At 31.6% G+C, this 21,364-nt stretch overlaps 1 protein-coding gene across 1 annotated transcript in view; it reads right to left on the bottom strand.

The window, feature by feature from the left end:
* LOC126734573 (RNA polymerase II elongation factor Ell) overlaps nt 1-21,364 on the bottom strand; it is a 131,840-nt gene that overhangs the window by 9,262 nt on the left and 101,214 nt on the right. Inside the window, exons 7-14 of the mRNA XM_050438259.1 lie at nt 19,927-20,077; nt 19,523-19,864; nt 13,890-14,042; nt 10,829-10,945; nt 10,648-10,774; nt 6,819-6,967; nt 6,581-6,752; nt 2,141-2,671 (exon numbers count right to left, since the gene is read on the bottom strand). Coding sequence (XP_050294216.1) covers nt 2,510-2,671; nt 6,581-6,752; nt 6,819-6,967; nt 10,648-10,774; nt 10,829-10,945; nt 13,890-14,042; nt 19,523-19,864; nt 19,927-20,077 — 1,373 coding nt within the window. The 3' untranslated portion in view covers nt 2,141-2,509. The remainder of the gene's footprint in view (nt 1-2,140; nt 2,672-6,580; nt 6,753-6,818; nt 6,968-10,647; nt 10,775-10,828; nt 10,946-13,889; nt 14,043-19,522; nt 19,865-19,926; nt 20,078-21,364) is intronic.

Genomic DNA, 21,364 nt, shown 5'->3' with positions numbered 1-21,364 from the left:
TATTTGTTTGTCTAGATATTTATAAAATAAAATTAGTATAGTAGTGCTTCTCTTTAACTCGAGGTGCAACATGCCACGCGGAATTAGATTCTCTCTTGATTTAAGACAACGCATTATTAATGCATATCGCGTGGGTGATCGTCAAATTGATATTGCTCGTAGATTTGATGTTAAAAGAAAAGCTGTTTGGGCAATTATCAAAAGATATGAAAGGACAGGATCATTAGAGCCAAAAAATAAATCTGGTCGACCAAAAAAAATGGACATTAGAGCTGTACGCAAATTAAAACAAATTAGCCAGAATAACCCTTTCATGACTTCTCGTCAAATTCAGATAGAATTACAGGCTCTAGGGACTTGTAATGTGTCCTCAAGGACTGTAAGACGAAGGTTGGTAGAAGAGAATCTATTTGCACGTAGGCCAGCAATAAAACCATTGCTTTCAAAAAAGAATCCCTTAGCCCGATTGGAATTTGCCCGTTAGCATATACACTGGACAAAGCATGAATGGAAACGTGTTTGCTGGAGCGACGAATCGAAGTTTAATTTGTTTAATTCCGATGGAATTCAATATGTTAGACGTCCTTCTGGCCAACTTTTGAATCCCAAGTACACAAAACCCACAGTTAAGCATGAAGGTGGATCAGTGATGGTTTGGGGTTGCTTCTCAGGTTATGGAATAGGCCCGTTACATCGCATAGAGGGCATAATGGACGGGTTTATATACAGGGATATTCTCAGAGATGTTATGTTGCCCTATGTCAAAGACAATTTACCATTGAAATTCCAATTCCAGCAAGATAATTACCCGAAACATTCCTCCAAAATTATGAAGCAATTTTTTGAAGAAGAAAAAATACCAGTTTTAAAATGGCCATCCCAGTCACCCGATCTTAATCCCATCGAAAATTTATGGAAATTGTAGATCGTGATATTAGGATACAAACTATTCAAATAAAGGTGAATTATTCGAACGGTTGCAACAGAAATGGAAAAATATTGATTTTAAACTCATAGACAATCTTATTGAATCAATGCCATGTAGACGTCAGGCTGTTATAGACAATAATGGGTATTTTACAAAATACTAATATTGTAGATGGTTTAGTTTGTAATTAAAAAAAAATACTTCGAACAAAAAAAAAAGAGTATTGGTTATTTTTTAAATTTGTCTATCTACTTTTTGTCCAGCGTATATTTAGTTATTTCTTATTATTTACCAAATTAGGTGATTGTTTCTAAAGAATGTTTTATTATTTTTATACATGTTTATGTTGCCCATAATATACTTAAATATCTTTATTATAGAATTTTTATTTCCTTTGATTTTTTTAAAAAACCATTTGTCTATCTACTTTTGGCATTACTGTACATATATTCTACAGTTTAATAAATATACCTTGACCATATGCGGTTGATAAATAGACCAATAGTTTTAATTTAAAAATTGTATTTTTGAACCTAGATAATGAAAGTTGTCTAGAACCAAAAAAAAATGATTTTTTTCAAAACGTAATGACTTATCTTAAAAAACGGAATTTCCACTTATTTGCAATAAAGAATGGCACAATTACTGCAATTTTCATAGCGATACGCTTTGGTTTTGAGAAATTAAATAGGGTTTTTTCACGTTTTACTCAAAAACCTTAAGGTTATGTAAGAAAAGTACCTAAAGATACAAAAACTAAAGATTTTTTATCACCTATAATTTTCTTATAAGGCATTTTTTTCTCAGGCAATGATTTTCTCCAAAAAAAAAACCGTTTTTCAAGAAATTGTTTTCCAAAATAATACCCATGAATAACAACTGGTTTTGATGTTAATATCTAATCTCATATCACAGTTTGTTTATTTAAATTTGATACAATTTACATCATATTACTATATAGATATGTAATACTTGCTAAACAGCGATTAATACCTAAGTAGTATAATTTTTTTTTATCTTTTTTTTTTTCAATTTGTTATAGCCCTCAAACTGTTATAGTCCTTTTGTATATATCCAAAAAAAAGGATATTTGCATAACCCTTTTTTTATTTAAGTTTAGGTTTAGTTGGTTTATCTGACTGAACAGAGTTTAGTAGTTTTAAAAAAATTAACTAAAAATTCGTGATAATTAAATTTAAAAAAAATACTTACTCTCATACGAATCCAAAAACCGCAACCGGCCAGTGTAAACCAACCAAAAAATTAAAAAAAAAAAACCATCGTAGCAGCAGCAGCATACATTCCGCAGTTCTTCATCTCCAAACTAAAGCCTTAAAAAAAGGATCTTCTTTCTTGATTTTTATTTTCCGAAAACTGTCCTAAACACAACGTCCCACTCGAAAACCCCGTTTCAGGTCCGTTCCTTTTCGCGCACTTTAAACTGATGGTTCATAGGGAGGAAGGAAGAAATAAACGGTCAACAAACAAAACAGAATTCTTCGCGCACTAAACTAAATTTAATAATTACGTCCGGTCATGATAAGGGTTGGTAGTTGTGGTAGTGGAGGGACGGGGGTGCCGCTAACATTGTACCATCCCCGTCTGCGCCTGATCGTAATCGCTGACCAGCTTTTTGATGTGCGACAATTTTTCGTGCAAATATTGGAAACGTTTCTTCGCTTTCTGGTGCTCCTGGTCCTTTTTGATTTTATTGTATTCACGCACTATTTCTTTCTTTATGCTCTGAAAATACAAAAATAATCATTAGTTTATGTATCTACTAGTTTACTATTTCGTTTTTAAACTCAGAACCCTTAATTTAAACTTATTATTCAATGGTGTAAACCTATGAAAGAAAAGAACTTAATTAATTGCTTCATACTAGAGATAGCATTTTTATGATAAGAAAGGACTTAGACAAACCTCGAGACTTTGTCAATAAATGTCAAGAGCTTTATATTTGCTAGAAAGGTCATTCAGTTAAGATAACCGGTTCGTCTGGTCGTTTTCTGTTATATTTCGCGCGTTGACAATATGTGCATCGATTGATAAAGTTTGTAAAGTCTTTGTTTAACGATTTTCAATAGTAGTTAACTTTTATGGGTGTCATCCAAACCTTTATGATTGGTTTTCCTTCAGTCGTAGCTTAAATGTAATTAATAAGGCTCTTTAATTTAATATAAAACTTACGGAAAATGGGTATTATGGTTAATATTACGGGAATGAGTATTGCGTATCAGGCAAATCAAATATGTACTCTTATTTTTGAAACAAAATATTCAAAATACTAATTTTGGAAGTAAAATACAACAAATTCGTACATTATTCCACGAATTTAGAAGTCTGTCTCTACATTATTCTCATGCTTCTATGTCAATATTTCATTCCATTGATAACTAAAGTAAGTGAGAGCTCTATTAATTTGGTTTAGTATGCGTTTTTTGATTTTTTACTTCTTATAGACCAGAGACCTTTGTTCTGTGTTCGACCAATGGATTTGCAACACCCTTAGGATTAGTCTGTACATTTATGATTCGAAGGTTTTGAATTATTTTTCGATCTGAGTTAACAGCAAATGGGGAGATCAAGGAATTGGCCAGCATTACTTTTTTTGTAATGACTTGATCTCTCCATATCTTTATGAGTTGAATTGTTACTAATCATGGGCCATTGCCAAGCTTCTCTTTATTTCCCAGGTATACAAACTTGTCCACCACATCATATCTTGCTACGTTTTTATTATTTGATAAGTCATTGGATCAAATGGTGATCATTACTTAATTCTTTGTTTTGTTGATTTTTAAATCATATTCTCTACTATACTTCACTAATTGCCTCAGTTCTCAAATGCCTCCAGGAAATTGGTACTGTCCTAGTGCTTTGATTTTCCCTATTTTACCTTCAAATGTCTATAAGTAAAATATATTTATATTTTATTACCCAAGTCCCTCTAAGTAAACTATATTAAATGTTTCATAAGTGGCTGTCAAATGTATCTAAGTCAAATAAATTTATATTAAATTTTTTCTTATTAAATTGGGTTTCTTCTCTTTATTTCTTATTAAATTGAGTTTCCCCAAATTAGTCTTAGTAACTTTCAAATGTCTCTAAGTGAAATAAATTTTTTATCATATTCCAGAATTTTTGTTTTCTTCAAGTTGCTCTTAGATGCCTGGACGTACAACCAATTTATATTTTGTTACAGGAATTTAGGATTCTCGAAGTTGCTCCAATCTTTCCTAATCATCCGAGCTAAATAAATCCATATTTTATTCCATTGGATCTCTCCAAATTAGCCTTAGTCAAACATATTTTTATTTTATTCCAGAATCTTGAGTATTGTTCTCAATTACTTTTGGAAGTACAATCAATCTATTATTCCAGGAATTTGAGGCTCTCCAATTGCTGTAATGTTTCCTAGGTTGCTCTTAGATGATTTAAGTAAAATATATGCTTAATCTTTTTCTATATCGTTGGGTTTCTCCAAATTACTATGACTTTGTATTTCCAATAAATTAATATATTATTCCAGGAACTTGAGATTCACCAAATTGCTTTAATATTCCTTAACTTACTGTCAGATGCTTTTAAGTCAAATAATTTTATTTCAAAACTTATGAAATGTTTATAAGTCAAATAAATTCATATTTTATTCCACTGGATCTCTCCAAATTGGTCCTAGTAATTCCCACATGCCTGTAAGTAAAATCTATTTTCATCATATTCCAGCATCAGAGCTTTTTCAAATTCAATTACTCTCGCAATTACTCTTGGGTGTCAGAAGGTACAATACATTTACATTCACCATTAATGTGCCTAGATTTCGAACAACGATTTGAATTGAAATCTCGTATATAACTTTGAAAGCATTTCCCATCTCACATATTTAAAAATCTTAATTTTCGTATGTAAAGTTCTAAAGCGCTTTACATGCACAAAAAACTTATTAATACATTACAAAAGGTATTAAAAACTAAGGTAACATTATTTTTGTCCATAATTTGACACCAATTATGGACCCACCTCTTCGAATCATGATGAAATCATGTTAGTACACATCAGTTTTATTTGATCAGTTCAGGAGGAACCGGAACCGTACACTCATAAAGGCAAATGTCTCATTGTATATCCAGAATGTTTGCTATAGAGTCGTTTGCTTTAATAATCCAACTTAAAATTTCCCTTTACTAGAACTACATAATATTAATTAATAATAATTTGTAGTATTTATTAGGGATTTTATTTTTAATCCTGCTGAAAAGAGTGTCTAAGAATGACAATTTACTATTGATTTGGTAAATGTAATGGTAAGTGGGAAACAATTATCCAGTTGTCACAGTCAAGGTGTTAATTAATTGATCCACCGATATTATAGGTTATGAATCTCAGAGTGATTTTAAGGAGAACAGTTTACTAATAATAGTCAACACATGTCCTAAGCCTCTTAGTTATTGAGCTACAGGGAGAGTTACGTTAAAATTTTAAGGGAAAATTAGTTTTTTTTTATCACTCTTCAGATACTTTTAGGAAATTTTGTACACTCCTTATCGTTATTAAGGAGCATTTTTTTACGTAAAAGTTTGTAATAATTTGTTTAAACCATAGTAATTTCAAATTTTCACCAGTGATATCCGCACGGGATTTGAGCTGACAATTTTTGAAGAAAAAAATGGTAAGCCACTGATTTTTCTGAGAATCAAGACTATTTTTGAAATCGCTATTTGTTTCGGAGCAAATTTGGTCCCTAGATTTATTTTCGTATTGTACTTTTCATATTTTGTTAAAACTTAGTAGGCAGCGGTGTTCACGTAGACTTAATATTAAAAATAACTGTGCACCCCTGATTTTTTCCAAATTTAAATTAAGAATCGCGATTTATTCAGTAAAACGATTAATTGAAAATATTAAATTTTAAGTGAAATGACAATAGAAAAGAAACAAAATAAAGAATCCAAATTATTGACATTAGTTGTTGTAATAGGATCTCAATTACCTGATGAAAAAAGTTTCTGGTATTTATTTTTTCGTGAGAACGGTGCGTTGTCAGAAAGAAAGTATATGGACCAAATTTGCTCTAAAATAAACGGAGATTTCACTAGTTAGGATTTTTAGAAAAAAGAATAGCGTGCGCCTTTTTTTTTCAAAAATTATCAGTTTAAACAAAAAATGCGTCTTGATAATTGATATGACAAAATTATTTCAGAAACATATTTAAAAACTAAATTTTTTTTAAAATTTGAATTACTCTGTAGCTCAATAACTAAGAGGCTTAAGAATTATGTCAATATAAACTTTTCCCTCGAATCAACCGAGAATTTACACCTTGTATTATCGCCACTCAATTAATTAATACCCTGTATATCAATATCTTAAGTTCTTTACGAACGTAATTATCGTTATCTGATGTGCAAAGTTTTGGTTCTTTTATGGTGCCATTACGTCATAAATATTCCCTAAAAATATTTCGAAAAGTCTGATTTACGGAAAGCTTGGAAAGATGCTCATTGAAAAATATTATTTGACTTTATACTAATAGCTTTCAAAATCATAAGTTAAAGAATTATTAGCTTAATAAACTAAAACCTACTATACTACCTATAACAGTGCAAGGGTTTTATGGTTTCCATGTTAAAGTTAAGATAAAATACTTACTTTATACGTCGGACTATCGACCGCCTGCCTCTTGAGCGACTCGTCTAGCCTAACGAATCTTTGGGAAACAGCCTCCACAATCGGATACAAATTCTTATATTCCGTATAGTCTTTATTAAAGTCTGCTTTGTACGCCTTCTTCTGTTCCGCAGAGGAGATCCTAACGTACTGCCTAAAACGCCCAAAAAACCACCATCAGTACACCGATATTAATACCGTGGCTAACCGTAAAACGTACTTTTTAAAGTCTAACCAGTCCTTTTCTATACTATTCAGTGGACTTTCGGGCCGTTCTTCTTTTACCGGGGATTTTTGCGCTGGTAGTGGCAACCCCTCGGTCTGACTGTCCGGGCTCACTCTCGATATTCTGTGACTACTGGAGGACACCTAAATATAATATTAGAATTTAAAATTTATCCGTAGAATACCGAGTTATAGTTGTAACATAATAATAATAATAATAGAAAAATGTGACTAACTCGCGATTATATAACAGATCCACAAGGCTCGTTTGAATGCATGTGTGAAGTAGCGCTGCTCTATATTACTTCTACAAACAATATAGAGGCTGTAGCATTTAATTTAATTTTTATTATAATAAAGTAAATTCTCCATTCATTACTCAAATAAATTATAATACAGATTATATTCAATTGTCAAAATATTAAATAAAGCAACAATTTTTAATGCCAAATCATCATCATTCAAAGTCATCTCAAATTTATAAGTAGATCATTTGTATACTGGTGGGTTAGTATCGCTATGCAGATTTCTTGTCTGTCTAGCTTTGTTATTGTCATTGGAAAATTATTTCAGAGTTTTTCATTTTCTCTGTCTTTTCTTATCATCATTTCTTCTTCGAATATTGCTTTTTAAACATACTACTTGAGGGTGTAATGGTTTGGAGTTCCGTGGTGTACCAGGAGTGACAGCAGGACAGTATAACAAAATGTGGCAGCTTTTTAACTGATGTAGCAACTTTTAGAGTTTTGTATATTAAATGAATTAATCGGTAAACATTTTTGAATCATCATAGTATTATTTACTTATTACCAAAAGAACGGAACAAAAAATATATACACTCCTCCAGGTATACACTACCGCTCAAAAGTATTTGCCCACCATGTATTATTTTTAATATTTTAAATTAGATACAAAAATCTTATCTTTAAACCTATATTTAGATTGTATCTCTTTTGTAAATTGCATATATGCTTAAATAGTCCAAGAGCTAGTGAACCCTCCGACTAACGGTCTTCGTGTAAGGCTAGAAATTTGTGGAGTGATGAGTCATAGTATACCAAGACCAAAAACAATGACCTGGCAGGCATCAGCCCTGCACGCCATTAGCCCTTTTATTTTTTAAAATGTAAAATAAATAGGATAAAAAAACTTACTTCTGTAAGCTTCAAAATTTAATACAATTTAGTTTGTTTATTGATAATTATGGAAAAAAATTGACAGGCGATTTTAGTAAGCAAAAGTATCTACCAGGTGAATTGAAAGGTGCATAGTTTAGGGGGTGAAATAAACTTTCTCCTGTAAAGTTGAAATTTAAGTATGTGTTTGAGTAAGTCTTTTCAAATAAATGTGTACAATGACAGGCGGTTCTGAATAGCATAAGACCTTGACAGGCGAGGGGAAAGATGCTGAAAGCGTGCGAGTAAGAGGCGTAACGTGAATGCATATAGTGTGAATGTCATTAAATAAAATTAAAAATTATAGATGCAATATTTTTTATTAATTGTTTTGTAATCTACATTATTTTTTACATTAATTATCATCATCATCTGACACTTCTTCACTACTACTTCTTCCATCAAAAGAAGACTTGTGGAGGATCATCCAAGAAGAGTAGCACAAGATGCCTCAGAAAACTTTGGACAAATTAATTAGAAGACTACCGAAACTCTGTGAAGCTGTTATTAAAAATCGAGGCGGACATGTAGATGAATGAATTATTTTTAGTTATAACTTTAAAACAGTCATATGTGGGCAAATACTTTTGAGCGGTAGTGTATATAACGACGTCTCCTGATATTCTATTCTGGCATTAAAAATATTGTATGAGTATCTAATTTTCTCTCATCAAGTTCACCAAAATATTCATTGAATATCTTATTTTTGTATATTTTGTATTAGGCAAGACAAATTACTTTTTAACATCTGGCCTTGCATACTTTAGACAAAAAATTAAGATGCTTGATACTGACAGGAACAACAGTGTCTACTTAATACCAGGGGTATTGTATTAAGTAGACACTGATTAAATCATTGGTTGTCCAGACTGAAAAACAATAGGAAACCTTCGAGGAATTCAAGCACATAATTTTGTCAACTGTTGTCAATTCAATTTTGACAACAAAAAGTGGATTGGATGAATGCTACCTGCAATTGGCCAGAGTTTTTCAATTTTTTGTATATGTGTAAACAACTACTTGGTCTATCATTAGATTGAAATATGCAGTCGCACCTACAGAGGCAAAGAATATTCGCATTGGACAGAAAAGGAAAACCGCGGACGTCCATCAGAATCTTTATTTACATAATATAAGGCAGAAGAGGTATTTTTAATTTTTCTATTATGAAAATAGAGGACCATAGAAAATTTTTTTAATGTCTATTTTTCTTTTATTTTATACTAACCTGCTTTTGTATTACATTATAAAATGTGTAAAAGTTCAAACAGTTTTTAGATATATATTTTTATTTAAATAGTCATTCAACTTATTATAAAACAGTTGGCAATATTAACTTTCTTAGTTGCACAACATTAGAAGCTCAATAAATATTTTTGTTGTTACACTAAATTTTAAAGCTTACTGAAAAGTATAAAAATTGATGGTCGATTAAATAACACCCATTCATTAAATACGTTTTTAATATTTTTGACTGTGGGTAAAATACTAATTGGCCACTTATTGTTTCATCACATATTAACCAGTATATGATGAATATATCAATATAAAATCCTCATCCATTATTTCTAAGAGACCACAGAAAATGTACAAACAAACAAAAAACAGACACGGACAAACAAAGTCACGGTCTCATAAGCAAACTTTATTAGCTACACGTGTTTCGTCCTATATAAGCAGGGCATCATCAGGCCCAAAAACAATTAAAAGGAGGGACCTTATTTTGCAAATTCAATATTAAACACTCGCTTTTAATTGTTTTTAGGCTTTATGTTGCCCTGCTTATACAGGGCGAAACACGTGTAGCCAATAAAATTTGCTTATGAGACCGTGACTTTCTGTTTTTTGTTTGTTTGTTTACATATTAATCAAATCAAAATAAATAAGTATATTTTTATGGATACTCAAATTCTTTATTAATATAAACAATGTTGCATTACCTTTTAGAGAAAAAAATACAATAGTGAAAATAAATTCGTAAGCTACACATAGCTTCTCTGGATTTTGCTTAAATATGATAATATTTTAAATAGAATTATTATGCTATTAACTAAATTTGAAATGAAAGAAAAAAAAATACTACAGAAAATAAAGTTTTGAGATAAAAACCAAACATAAACCAAATTAACTTAAAAGCAAAACATAATAATTTGTAACTAATATCCAACATCAATTCACCCTAATATGGTTGCCTATTAACAGTTTTTTTATGCCTCTTTACAAATCATTTTGTAATATTTATATATAACAATTATATACAATTTTATTATTAATATAACAATAAATTTGTAATATAATTACATCTTACGACAGAATAATTAGTATAGTCATCAGGATGCATAATTATAAAAATTCCAGGCTGATTTAATATATACATATTGTCTTTCTTGTTTTTTGTTCTTTAACCATGGGTGATTTTATATTAAATTATTTAACCTTAATTTTCAAACTAAAAAATTGTAAATTTACGTTTAATTGCATATTTTTTTACAGAATCCAATAATGGTTTATTGATATAATCCAATTTTGATTTTTACATATATATTCTCAACTACAATAAACCTCGTTATTGTATTTACCAGATTTGCCAATTTCAAAAGAAATAAATATATTAATGTTGTTGTTATAAGAATCTTAAAAAAGGTTTACCTTATGATTGTTATTGTTTCTTCTGTCTTTATCTCTCTGCAAACCGTTGGACATCGGGTTTTGAGTCACGGGACTGCCGGTGCCCCTTCGCGCCTCTTCCGTCATTAGTCCACTATTTATCGGAGACCTATTAACATGAAACCTGAATATCCCGCTGGTAAAGAGGCTTAAGGAAACTTACCCACTCTTAAACGGTTTCTCTTTGCTGACGCCGTAGGTAAGACCGTTCGCACTATCACACTGTCGCTTATTTCTCTCGTCCTCTGTCACTGGAAGATTGTCGTAGGAATTGAAGAATCTACAAAGGAATTATTATATAAAAGACATATTTATGTGAGGGGTGTGTCAAAAAGAGATTCAAGCATGAAAATTGATAATAATTTAAAAGTCTGTGAGAATTTTCAAATTTCTATTGCACACTTTCAAATTTATAAGCTAGTAAGTAAGACAGAAGAATGTATCAAGAATTGAACATACCAGTGAACAGTATAGCAAACAGAAAACAGATTGGAAATGATTTAATAATTACACATATAATATGTAGTGTAGATAATAGCCAATATTATATTTAAAAAAAGTTTTATACAAATATAACGAATTGTGAGCTATAATAATTACGGTAGAGTCTTGGTATCAAATATAGTTCATCTAGGTAACCAAATACATGTATGCAAACTGCTGGCACAAAATTTAATTACAAAAAAACCCAAAATTTGTAGAAAAATTCTCTTAAAAGAAGCAGTCAAGTTGTATTTTACATTTACTATTGTCTGATTTTACATTTATTATTGTCTTATGAGATTTCCAAGTTTCTTTGATTTATAAATAGGTACACTGGCAGACAAAAGGTACAGTAATCACATATCTAAGAATTTTAGTAGTACACAACTTTAAATATTTAATTTTCAACCACGACAAGCTGTTCAATGTAATTTGATTAAGAGTCCCCTCAAACAACTTTACCATGCCTATGAAATTATTTAAAAATGCCTCTATAAAACAGAATCAGCAGCTTTTTCCCCAAAATTTCCAAAAGTGTATAGAACTTAACATATTAACTTTCTCATATTTTTTGTCTTAAGACGTAACGATCCCATTTAAAATATTGGTCTATGACTATCTCCAAATATCTTGTTAACATGGCTGAAAAGTATTCTGACTGGTAGAATAAAACGAGTCAAAATTCATACACCATAAAGGCAACTAAAACTGCATAATAATAAAATCAGAGCAAGCAAATGTTATATCTTTACAGTTAAATCTTGATATATTTGTAGAGTGGGCACATAATATCCATTTACCTTCTGAATATTAACAAATGTTTTAAGCTTTTAAACAAGGAATTGAGCGTGTTGAAAAAGCTATTTTTTGGTTAAACTACATCCAGTTGCAGTTGATGGAAACTGTGAGGGATCTTGGGGTAATATTGGACCCAAAAGCTTTTATTTAAAGACCAGTACTCAGCTATAGCATTCAAAGCTCTGCAGATTTCCTTTTAATACACTAATTCTGTTATATTATTCTACAGGGTGTTATAGAATAAGATGCTGATCCTTAAGGGTGTTAATCCTTAGGTGATTTTAAGAAAAAAGTTCAAATAAAGCTTTATCCTAAACCCCTTAACTTTTGAGCTAAAGGGTGTTAAAATATTAAGAAAAAAATCGTTTCTTCATCATAACTTTATTACCTTCCTAGATATGCTTGTGAAATTTAGCACACTCCCTCAGAGTATCAAGAGCCATTTTTTGATGTAAGAGATTTTTTAAAGTTTAACCAATGGCGTCCGTCCAAGAACGTAGACTAGATATTATGTATGCCACTGCTTTTCCGTAAAATAAAAATACTATAACTGTCTTTATATTCCCCATTAATTTTAGGGTAAATTTTATTTCTTGCCTTTTTTTCGTCCGACATGTGATGAAAAAAAAAATATTTATTTTATAAACATATGTACATTATTTTACCTTTACAATATAACAACTCTACTCTAAGTACTTTAATATAAAATAGTTTCAAACTATTTTTATACAAGATGTCCCAAATTTGGTTCTAAGGGTTCTAGCTCAAAAACTGAGGAGTTTAGGATATATGCTTTATTTGAACTTTTTTTCTTAAAATCATCTAAGGATTAAAACCCTTAAGGATCAGCATCTTATTCTGTAACACGCTGTATTATAAGACCTACTTATAATATGCATCAGTGGTTTATTACAATGTCTAAATAATAAAGTTGGAATCTGTTCAAAATAGAAATATTTAGACAAGAGGTTTGGTATGCATGTAAACAAACATACGACCATGAGTATCCAGAAGATATTAAAATCTTGAATGGTTCTGTAAATTTTCAGTCTCTATTTAACAATATCAATCTCAAAGTTCCCACTTACACCAAATTTTGGCTCTAACATGCCATTTATTAGATAATATATATTTTTTTAATAGAAGTCCAACGTTTCTTTGATCATTTCGGGAGCCCACTGCAAGTTTTTAAGAAGAAATGTAGTTTATTAGATGTAGAGTATAATAGATTTTGTTTGTGTTTAGTTTAAAGGGTTTATATTATTATTATTTTAGATTTTTATGCTTTTGCCTTCAGATAACAGTGTAATTACTTTTATATTTAAATTCAAATATATTTTATTTGATAAATATTAAATTATACAATAATTTTCATTTTAATAGTGTTTACAATGGCAAATAGTAATGTCCCTCGTTTCTGAACCAATCTGTACTGATGAGACAACCCTGGTATAATTGTAAAAATACAAATAAGAGCAAAAACTATAAAAAAGTATCTATGAACTAACACAAATGATCAACTGGAACGTGTATTAAGATTAAAACTTTGTATCTCAATGGGGTGTTTCGTGTATTATTATTTAAAAATAAACAACTTGTGTTAGATCAGTTAGATTATCTCAAGCCAAGAGGGGGTCGACAATACCTGCTTTCATAAGTGTATAAATTAACAACTTCTGATTTACAGTGTTAAAGGCCTTGGAGAAGTTGAGGTACAGAGCATATACTTGACACTTTAAACAAAGAGAGAAGAAGGAAGACAGAAAACTAACGAAGAAAAGGACATTCAATTTAACAGAACGTCCCGTAATAAAACCAAATTATTGACCCAAATAATTGATCCTGAAGAGCAGATGTAGAGACCTTATAGACCCTCAAATATTTTTGGGATGGTACTGGGAATACTAATTTTTTTTTCAAATATTTGTTCTCTTATTTCTTACCCATCGGGCGGCGACTCCCTGCTCCTCGGGTTCATATTGGAAGCGTCCCGGAGATCCGTGATCGGCCTCCTCTGGCTGTTGTTTTGTTCAATCGGTGAACGGTTGAATGTCGATTCTGATGGCCTATGTACCGGTTCCGAACTGGTTTGTTGCCTAAATAACAAAGAAAAACCCGCATTTAATTGGATCAAATATCAAGAGACTCGTTCATCGAAAATCACTTATTAATATTTAACGTTGAATTTATTAATGGCGCTGAGTATTATAAAATAGCTTAGTTTATGTAGGCCCCGCTCATTTCCCTAGATAAATTGGACCCGAATAAAGCTCATGTTTTTAGTAGAGAAAAATATATAATAACATAGAAATTAAATATATGATAGTCAGAGATCCAGCCTACCTTCTTAACTCGATCCCCAAAGGGCATTCAGGAGCATGCAGTAGAGAGGAAGAATCTTTTAATGTTAACCTTAAATTCTGGCAGAGTGGTTGTGGAATGGGCATTTGAGACAGTAAATGTCAGATTCAGGATTTTGCAAAGAAGAATTATTACCAACTATAAATTTGTACCAAAGATGATTGATTATGGCTAACTGTATTCTTCATAATTTTATAGAAGATCGTAAGGAAATGTTTATTCAATGGCTTGTGGATGTAGAAGCAGCTGAAATAATTCTACGACCCAAAACACCTAAACCATCTTTTTGCGACCATCAGAGATTATTTTTTTTAATGATATATCCAAAGTAAACAAGATTTTAAAAATTTCCACTAAACATGAAGTTTTGGTGGTTTATTTTTTTATGCCTTATGTTCTTTCAATTTTGTTTCAAGCAGTACCAAATTTTAAAAAAATGAGAGAGTCTGAGAGGGATCAATACAATATCAGCGTCACCTGTTTTCTCCCAGATGGATCAGAAGATTTTAGAGAAATAACTATTAATCTGAAAGAAAATCTCACAAGTAAGACCAGACAGGGAAATGTATAAATACAGGAAGAATGTATTTAAAAGAATGAAATAACATTAAGAATGTACTTGAAAGAATTAAATTGACAATAAAATAAATATTAACCCTTACTTTGGTTATTAAATTACAAGCTTTAGTGTGAGTGCACCTTAAAACTTACAGACTTACCAGAAGTCCCTCGTCTAACTTAGAAAGTTAGGTTACCTTTCAAGATTCGAAACAAGAGAAAACCTTTAGTTCTGAGATAAATTTAAGATTGTTACAGGTTAAAATTGGCATTTTATACTCTGTATTAAAAGCACTGATTACAGTTATATTTTACAAATATTAATGATTGGTACTAGTAATGCCCTCTCTGCAATAGCCTCCCAAGTAACCCATAGTTCTGTTCTCTAGCCATTTCAAATTACAGTATTCTTTTTTTTTAATGACACATTTAGTCTTGTACATTTCAGCTTCATATTGTACTGGTTGTTAATGAAATTTTATTGATACTCTTATAAAACCCGGTTCTGGGCTAAAGAAATATTTTAGAATTTAAAATATATCCCTTACTTTATTTATTTGTTTTATAACGAATAATGATTAATTGGGCATGTACAATTATTGTGTATGTTGTACTGTTCATAGTACAATATCTGATTTTGGCTTGACCATACCAGATATGCTGGTTGATTTTACTCGGACTGACCTATCTAATTTTTGTCTCTTTTTATCTTATGTAAATATTAGTTTTCTTGGAAGATAGCAAGAAGTTACTGGTCAAGGGAAAATCGAAATTGAGTGTCATAGTGACATATATTTTCATTGCCAACTTCCTTGGGCCATGAATTTAGTTATTTATTTTTTTATAAAAGGTTTTATGGTACTTATAAAAAAAAGTTAAGTTATTTTCGATTGGCAATACATTTTGTGCATGATTGCTTAAATACGGGTTTGACCTCTGCGGTCGTTCCTTTTTCCAGACCACCATCATGACGTGAAGAGTGCTTTAATTCTTTTTGAAATTCGTGTGAATTTTACCAATATGGGGATATAATTGACTAAATGTGGTGATAGTAAATCAACTTTTTGGGCGTAATGCTATAATTTGTTTTTTTGTTGAATTTACTGGCCTTTATGGCGATTTAAAACCTAATAATTTTTCACGTGCCCTCGAACATCGGCAAAATAGCGGTCCTGATTGGCATTGGCAGGGGACAATTTAATTAACAAACCTACATAACATGGATTTTGGACGGATTTTTTTGTACAGACCTGACTTCTTCATGCCACATGAAACTTTTATTTTGGGGTTATGTACTCTACTGGCTCTAATCTAGAGGGGATTTTAAACAACTGTGAGCTAACGTCTAACCTAGACTACTACCAGAGCTTGGCGTATTGTGAAGTGGAAGAGGTGAAACTTGGAAGCCTGCAGTTTTTCTTTGCCTGGGAATTGGATGTCTGGGAGAGTCTCGAATCTGAAGTAGTCTGCTGTGTGTGGAGCTAAGTGACACAACATAACATTTTTTTTATTCACTTATTTTATTTTTATTATCACAACTTTTATCTTTTGAGTTGAGATACATACATATATGACTTTACAATCTGAGCGGGGTGAAGCCGAATTGTGGTGGTTAGGGGATGTAATTATTTTTCTCATTTAAAGGCTGGATATATTTATGTTATTCTGATAATCCAAAGGCCCACCAGGTTCGACTGTACTTAAGTTTATTTAAAATTTTATTGACATTATTTAATCGATGCTATTTTATTATTGAATATTACTGATAAGAGTACATATATATGTGACAAGTGACTCCTGTGAGGTAAGACGCAGCCGGCTTCGTAGTACTACGAGTATATACTTGTGTTATATTATTTATTTTCAGACTACTCCTAAGATGTCAAATTTTCTCAGATTAGCTAGTAAATATTAGAGTAAACTAATAAAAGGGTAATTTTGATTGGGGAGGCTTCAGCAGTTAGGGTTGACATTTTTTTTTTGCTTAGGTCAATGTCCGCGGCGGGATATACCGGGCCATGTAAATTGTTAGTTTAATTCGAATTGAAGCTTCATTCCCCAAAAGGCAAAAAGTTTGGGTGTAACATAATTTATTTTATTTTGACAACCACACTTTTGATTGTGTATTTTTTTTAGATATATTTCTTATAGATATATTTCTTATAAGCATGGTCACGAATGACAGTGCACCATTCTGGAAAATTTAATTTTATGGCACATTATCTGTTGACAACTTTGTTTTTCTTGTAATTAGAAACTTAAATGTTGTGGTTCCTTCCTTTCTAACTTAAAAACTTATTCCTCTTAAAGATAAATAAATTAACATAACATAATTCTCTGTGATAATCAAGACTTAAATAAAATTGTTATTTTCTGTTGTTATTTTGTTTTTCACTTGAGTTGAGTAGGTTAGAATATCATAGGTAATTTGGAAACAATAGTGTATACTGACTTGACTTTGATTTTGTTTTCCAAGTTTCGTTTTGAACTTGCCTAAATAAATTTTGATAAATATTGGGCATCCTTTGGGATTATATAAAATCCAAAACTTGGTGGCGCCATACTGATTTTGACATTTATTTGGGTAACTCTTGGGTAGTTACTACCTAAGAAATGTTGGTTCATTTGGTTGAGAAAGAAGCTAGAACCCACATCGGCTTGAGCTAGCAGCATTGTGAAGGATTCCTTCTCTGGGCGTTTCAGGTAAGAGGGGTTAAGTTCCTCCGGGCTCAACAACTTTTGGAGACCCTCTTAAGGCCATAAACCTTTAACTATTTTTAGTACTTCTTTTCTTTTGATTAACTCGGCATTCATCGGTTCACCATTTGCATTTTATTAAAAAAAAAAAGTTATAACAAGATATTGGTGAAAAGATATTTTAGAAAGAAAGTTATTAGTCACATATATTACTTTAAAAACAAGTTATGTTGCCCTTCTGAAATATAGTATCTATATCAATGTGGTTGAATCTCATTTGCTGTTATTTGGGGCTGAAAGTTCGCGTGAGTACTTTCGAAATAGGCCTATTTATCCAGTTTACAAGGACACCTATACGGTTTATTATAATTGAATAACTAATATAATCTTAATTATTATGAAAATATTCAAAACAACAGCGTAGTAGTGAAATTTAAAAATGAGGGTGATAAAACATATTTTTGAGGCTAGTATGTAGTAAAATATACTACAGTAAAGTTAAGAAATGTCAATAGGACTTTGGTTTATTAATAACTGTATGGTTCATTATACATCACAAGCCTAGATCAAACCTGGTTCCAAGAGAGCAACAGGATTGAGACGGAGGACCTGAGTCGATTTGTTTAACGTTAGAACTAAATGTAGACGTTGTGGAAGTTATTAGAGCAGATAAGGGAAGATTTCTACTTCTTATAGTAGTAGAGCAATCAGAAAAAAAGGTCTGAAAGTGGAAGAACACCTAGATTAAGGGATCCCCAATACATTGAGAAGGTATTAGCTAGCATTGATGCTTGAATATATTTATACAGAATGTTTACTAAACATGTTGATCAAATTAGGTATTTTTTAATTTTAATATTCATAACAAAGTTAGGTAGGTACAGTGAAAAGAAGAAACGAGCTCAGAGATTAATAGATTAAACCTCAGCTCCTAGGTATATAAAAAATTTATTATACCTTAAGTAAAATATTAAATTGAACTTGAACGGTATCATTACAGATTTGAGTTCATATTTCTTTTAAATACGTGAATAAGTCTATTTTCTTCTTCTTTTCAATTTTTTGAGCATGTGAGATAAAAATTTCTAAATTAATTTTTGCTATAAGTGACGTAATACCCAATAAAATAAGTAACTCATTATGAATTAAATAAAATCTGTATTGTTGTGACGAATTCATAATGAGTTACTTATTATATTGGGTATTACGTCACTTCTTCATATTTCTTTTAAATACGTGAATAAGTCTATTTTCTTCTTCTTTTCAATAATTGTTGAGCGTGTGAGATAAAAATTTCTAAATTGATTTTTGCTATAAGTGACGTAATACCCAATATAATAAGTAACTCATCATTATGAATTAGTCACAACAATACATATTTTACTTCGTTCCTGTACGGACACCACGGGTTAAAAAATTGAAACCACTTTAAAACATCTACATCAAAAAATGGCTGTTGATACTCAGAGGGTGTGTGCCAAATTTCATAAACATATCTAGGAAGTTAATAAAGTTATGATAAAAAAATGATTGTTGTTTCGAGATTTCACGCTGTAGCTCAAAAGTTAAGGGATTTGGGCCATAGCTTTATTTGGACTTTTCTTCTTACAATCACCTCAGGATTAACACCATTACGGATCAGCACTCATGGATCAACACCCTGAATAATCGAGTTATGCTTTTGCTAAGATTTTGGGCTTACTTTATTTTCTTATGTATCCAAAGAAAATAAACTATAACATTTTATCGTTGAATATACCATCGATGGCGCATGGACCGAACTATATTATTACTTTAGCCCAGAAATAAATATCGTAGCTTTAACGAATCGCCAACTGTTTTGAGAGTCGATAAAAGCGAAATACACCCGTGCGACACAAGTGCACCACGCCGCCTGCATAAACACATGAGTGTGTATAGTGTGAACGTATTGAATGAAACAGTATATTTGAAACCGTACCTTTGACCAAACTGTCCGTCACCAAATCCGGAGGGCTGTTGCGTTGCTGGTTGCATCACCTGTCCGCCGCCCTTATTCGCCCCATTGGAGGCGGCGAGTGCCGCCGCCGCCGCCGCCGAATTTTGTCCCCCGTGCGCGATCCTTTGCCTCTTATAAGGGAACCCGTCGCCGCAGCCGCCCTCGTTATAGGGCGGCCGCTTGGTACCGCTCCCGCTCCCGTTTATACTATTGGTCGACGTGATAAGGGGCGGCGAACCCGGATGGGTACTGGTCGGCGACTGGCCGCTACCCGAACTACCGCCATCGCTACCACCCGGCGGAGTAAGGTTTTGAGGTTTACGCCTAAACAAAAAATACAATAACAACAACGATTTTATAAGCGTTTGTATGAATTGTAGTAGTACCTCTTAAGTATTTGCTTTTCGGTTTCGGTGTAAAATGGCCAATCCTCGTTCACTTCGTTCCATATATTCCTGTTTAGGTAGTAACAGTTGTCTTTTAAGTTTGCGATTTGTTTTAGGACTTGGGATATGCTGCTGGCGCCACGGAGACCCTCTGGAAATTGTCGAAATATATTAGTAAAAATTACGTATTGGCAAGGTTAAAATAATAATAACCGCACTGTACTTACAGACCAATGAGTAAATAACAATAGGCCTGACCTAAAACTAATATAGATAAAATTTCTAGGAGGACAACCCTTGATTGATGTAGCTATTCCTAAGAATAACAACCTAAGAGCAAAACATAATAAAAAAATTGTTAGGTACAGGGATCTAGATCACCAGATAGAAGACAATGGGAAATAAGAGAAGTGCAGACAATTCCAATTATTGTGTCAACAACAGAGGTAATACCAAAGAGCGTGATCGAAAAAGTAAAACTGTTCAGCCTTAAGGAAAATATACTTAAGCTAATGCAGAAGTCGACGCTATTATCCACATCTCGAATCGTCAGAAGGTTCATTGGAAACGCAGATAACGTCAACTAGTTTAAGAAACATCATGTAATTTTAGTTTAGGTGTATTATTCGTAAATAAAGGTGCAAAACAGAGTCCAATAACATGGAAAGGACTCCATTAGAGCTTTATCCTTTGGATACATGGGATAAGTGAATGATAGCCTCGCCAGGGGGAAGTGCGATTGCCGTTTGGCATAAAATCCAAAATAATAATAATAAATGACTTTACTAGTACCAATCAAGACTACATAGGCGAAGTTTAGCCATCTTAACCTAAAATAAATATATATTAACCTAGAAACTAGGCTTATGACCTAAAAAAGTGAGAGCGAAGAAAAAGAAATCATTCAAAAGCCATCATAATAAAAAGAATAAAAAAAATAGACAGAAACACTACCAGTTTGTTTAATTGTTTACTGCACCTTTAATTGATTACTGAAATAAAATTATCCACATTTTTTAAGAAATCCAAATAATGACAATTGACAACTGTAAATAATGACAACATTGTACAAAAAAGTACGTCTGAAATAAAAATCTAAAAAATATATTAAATTATACAGAGAAATTGCTTATCCAAAAATTTGACGTTGACATTATGAACTTCATCTCTACGTACCAATTTGTTAATCAAATAGTAGAGGGGTGAAGATATATGATTAATTCTGTGTACAAAAACACTGAGGTTTAAACACTGAAATAATTTTTATGTGAAACCAACTCAAGTCGTTAATCTTATATGATCATATTTTCTAAGGTTAAATATAAATCTGCAGTAGGTATTTTGACATTTTTGCAATTTATAAGCCCTAAACTTAACTACCTTACAATAGTTAAGAATGGGCAATAGTAAAGATTCAAAAAGCTTTTTTCTGAGCTTA

This window comes from Anthonomus grandis, chromosome 3, assembly GCF_022605725.1.
Source record: "Anthonomus grandis grandis chromosome 3, icAntGran1.3, whole genome shotgun sequence".
NCBI lineage: Eukaryota > Metazoa > Arthropoda > Insecta > Coleoptera > Curculionidae > Anthonomus > Anthonomus grandis.
This window is presented reverse-complemented; position numbering and strand designations above follow the sequence as displayed.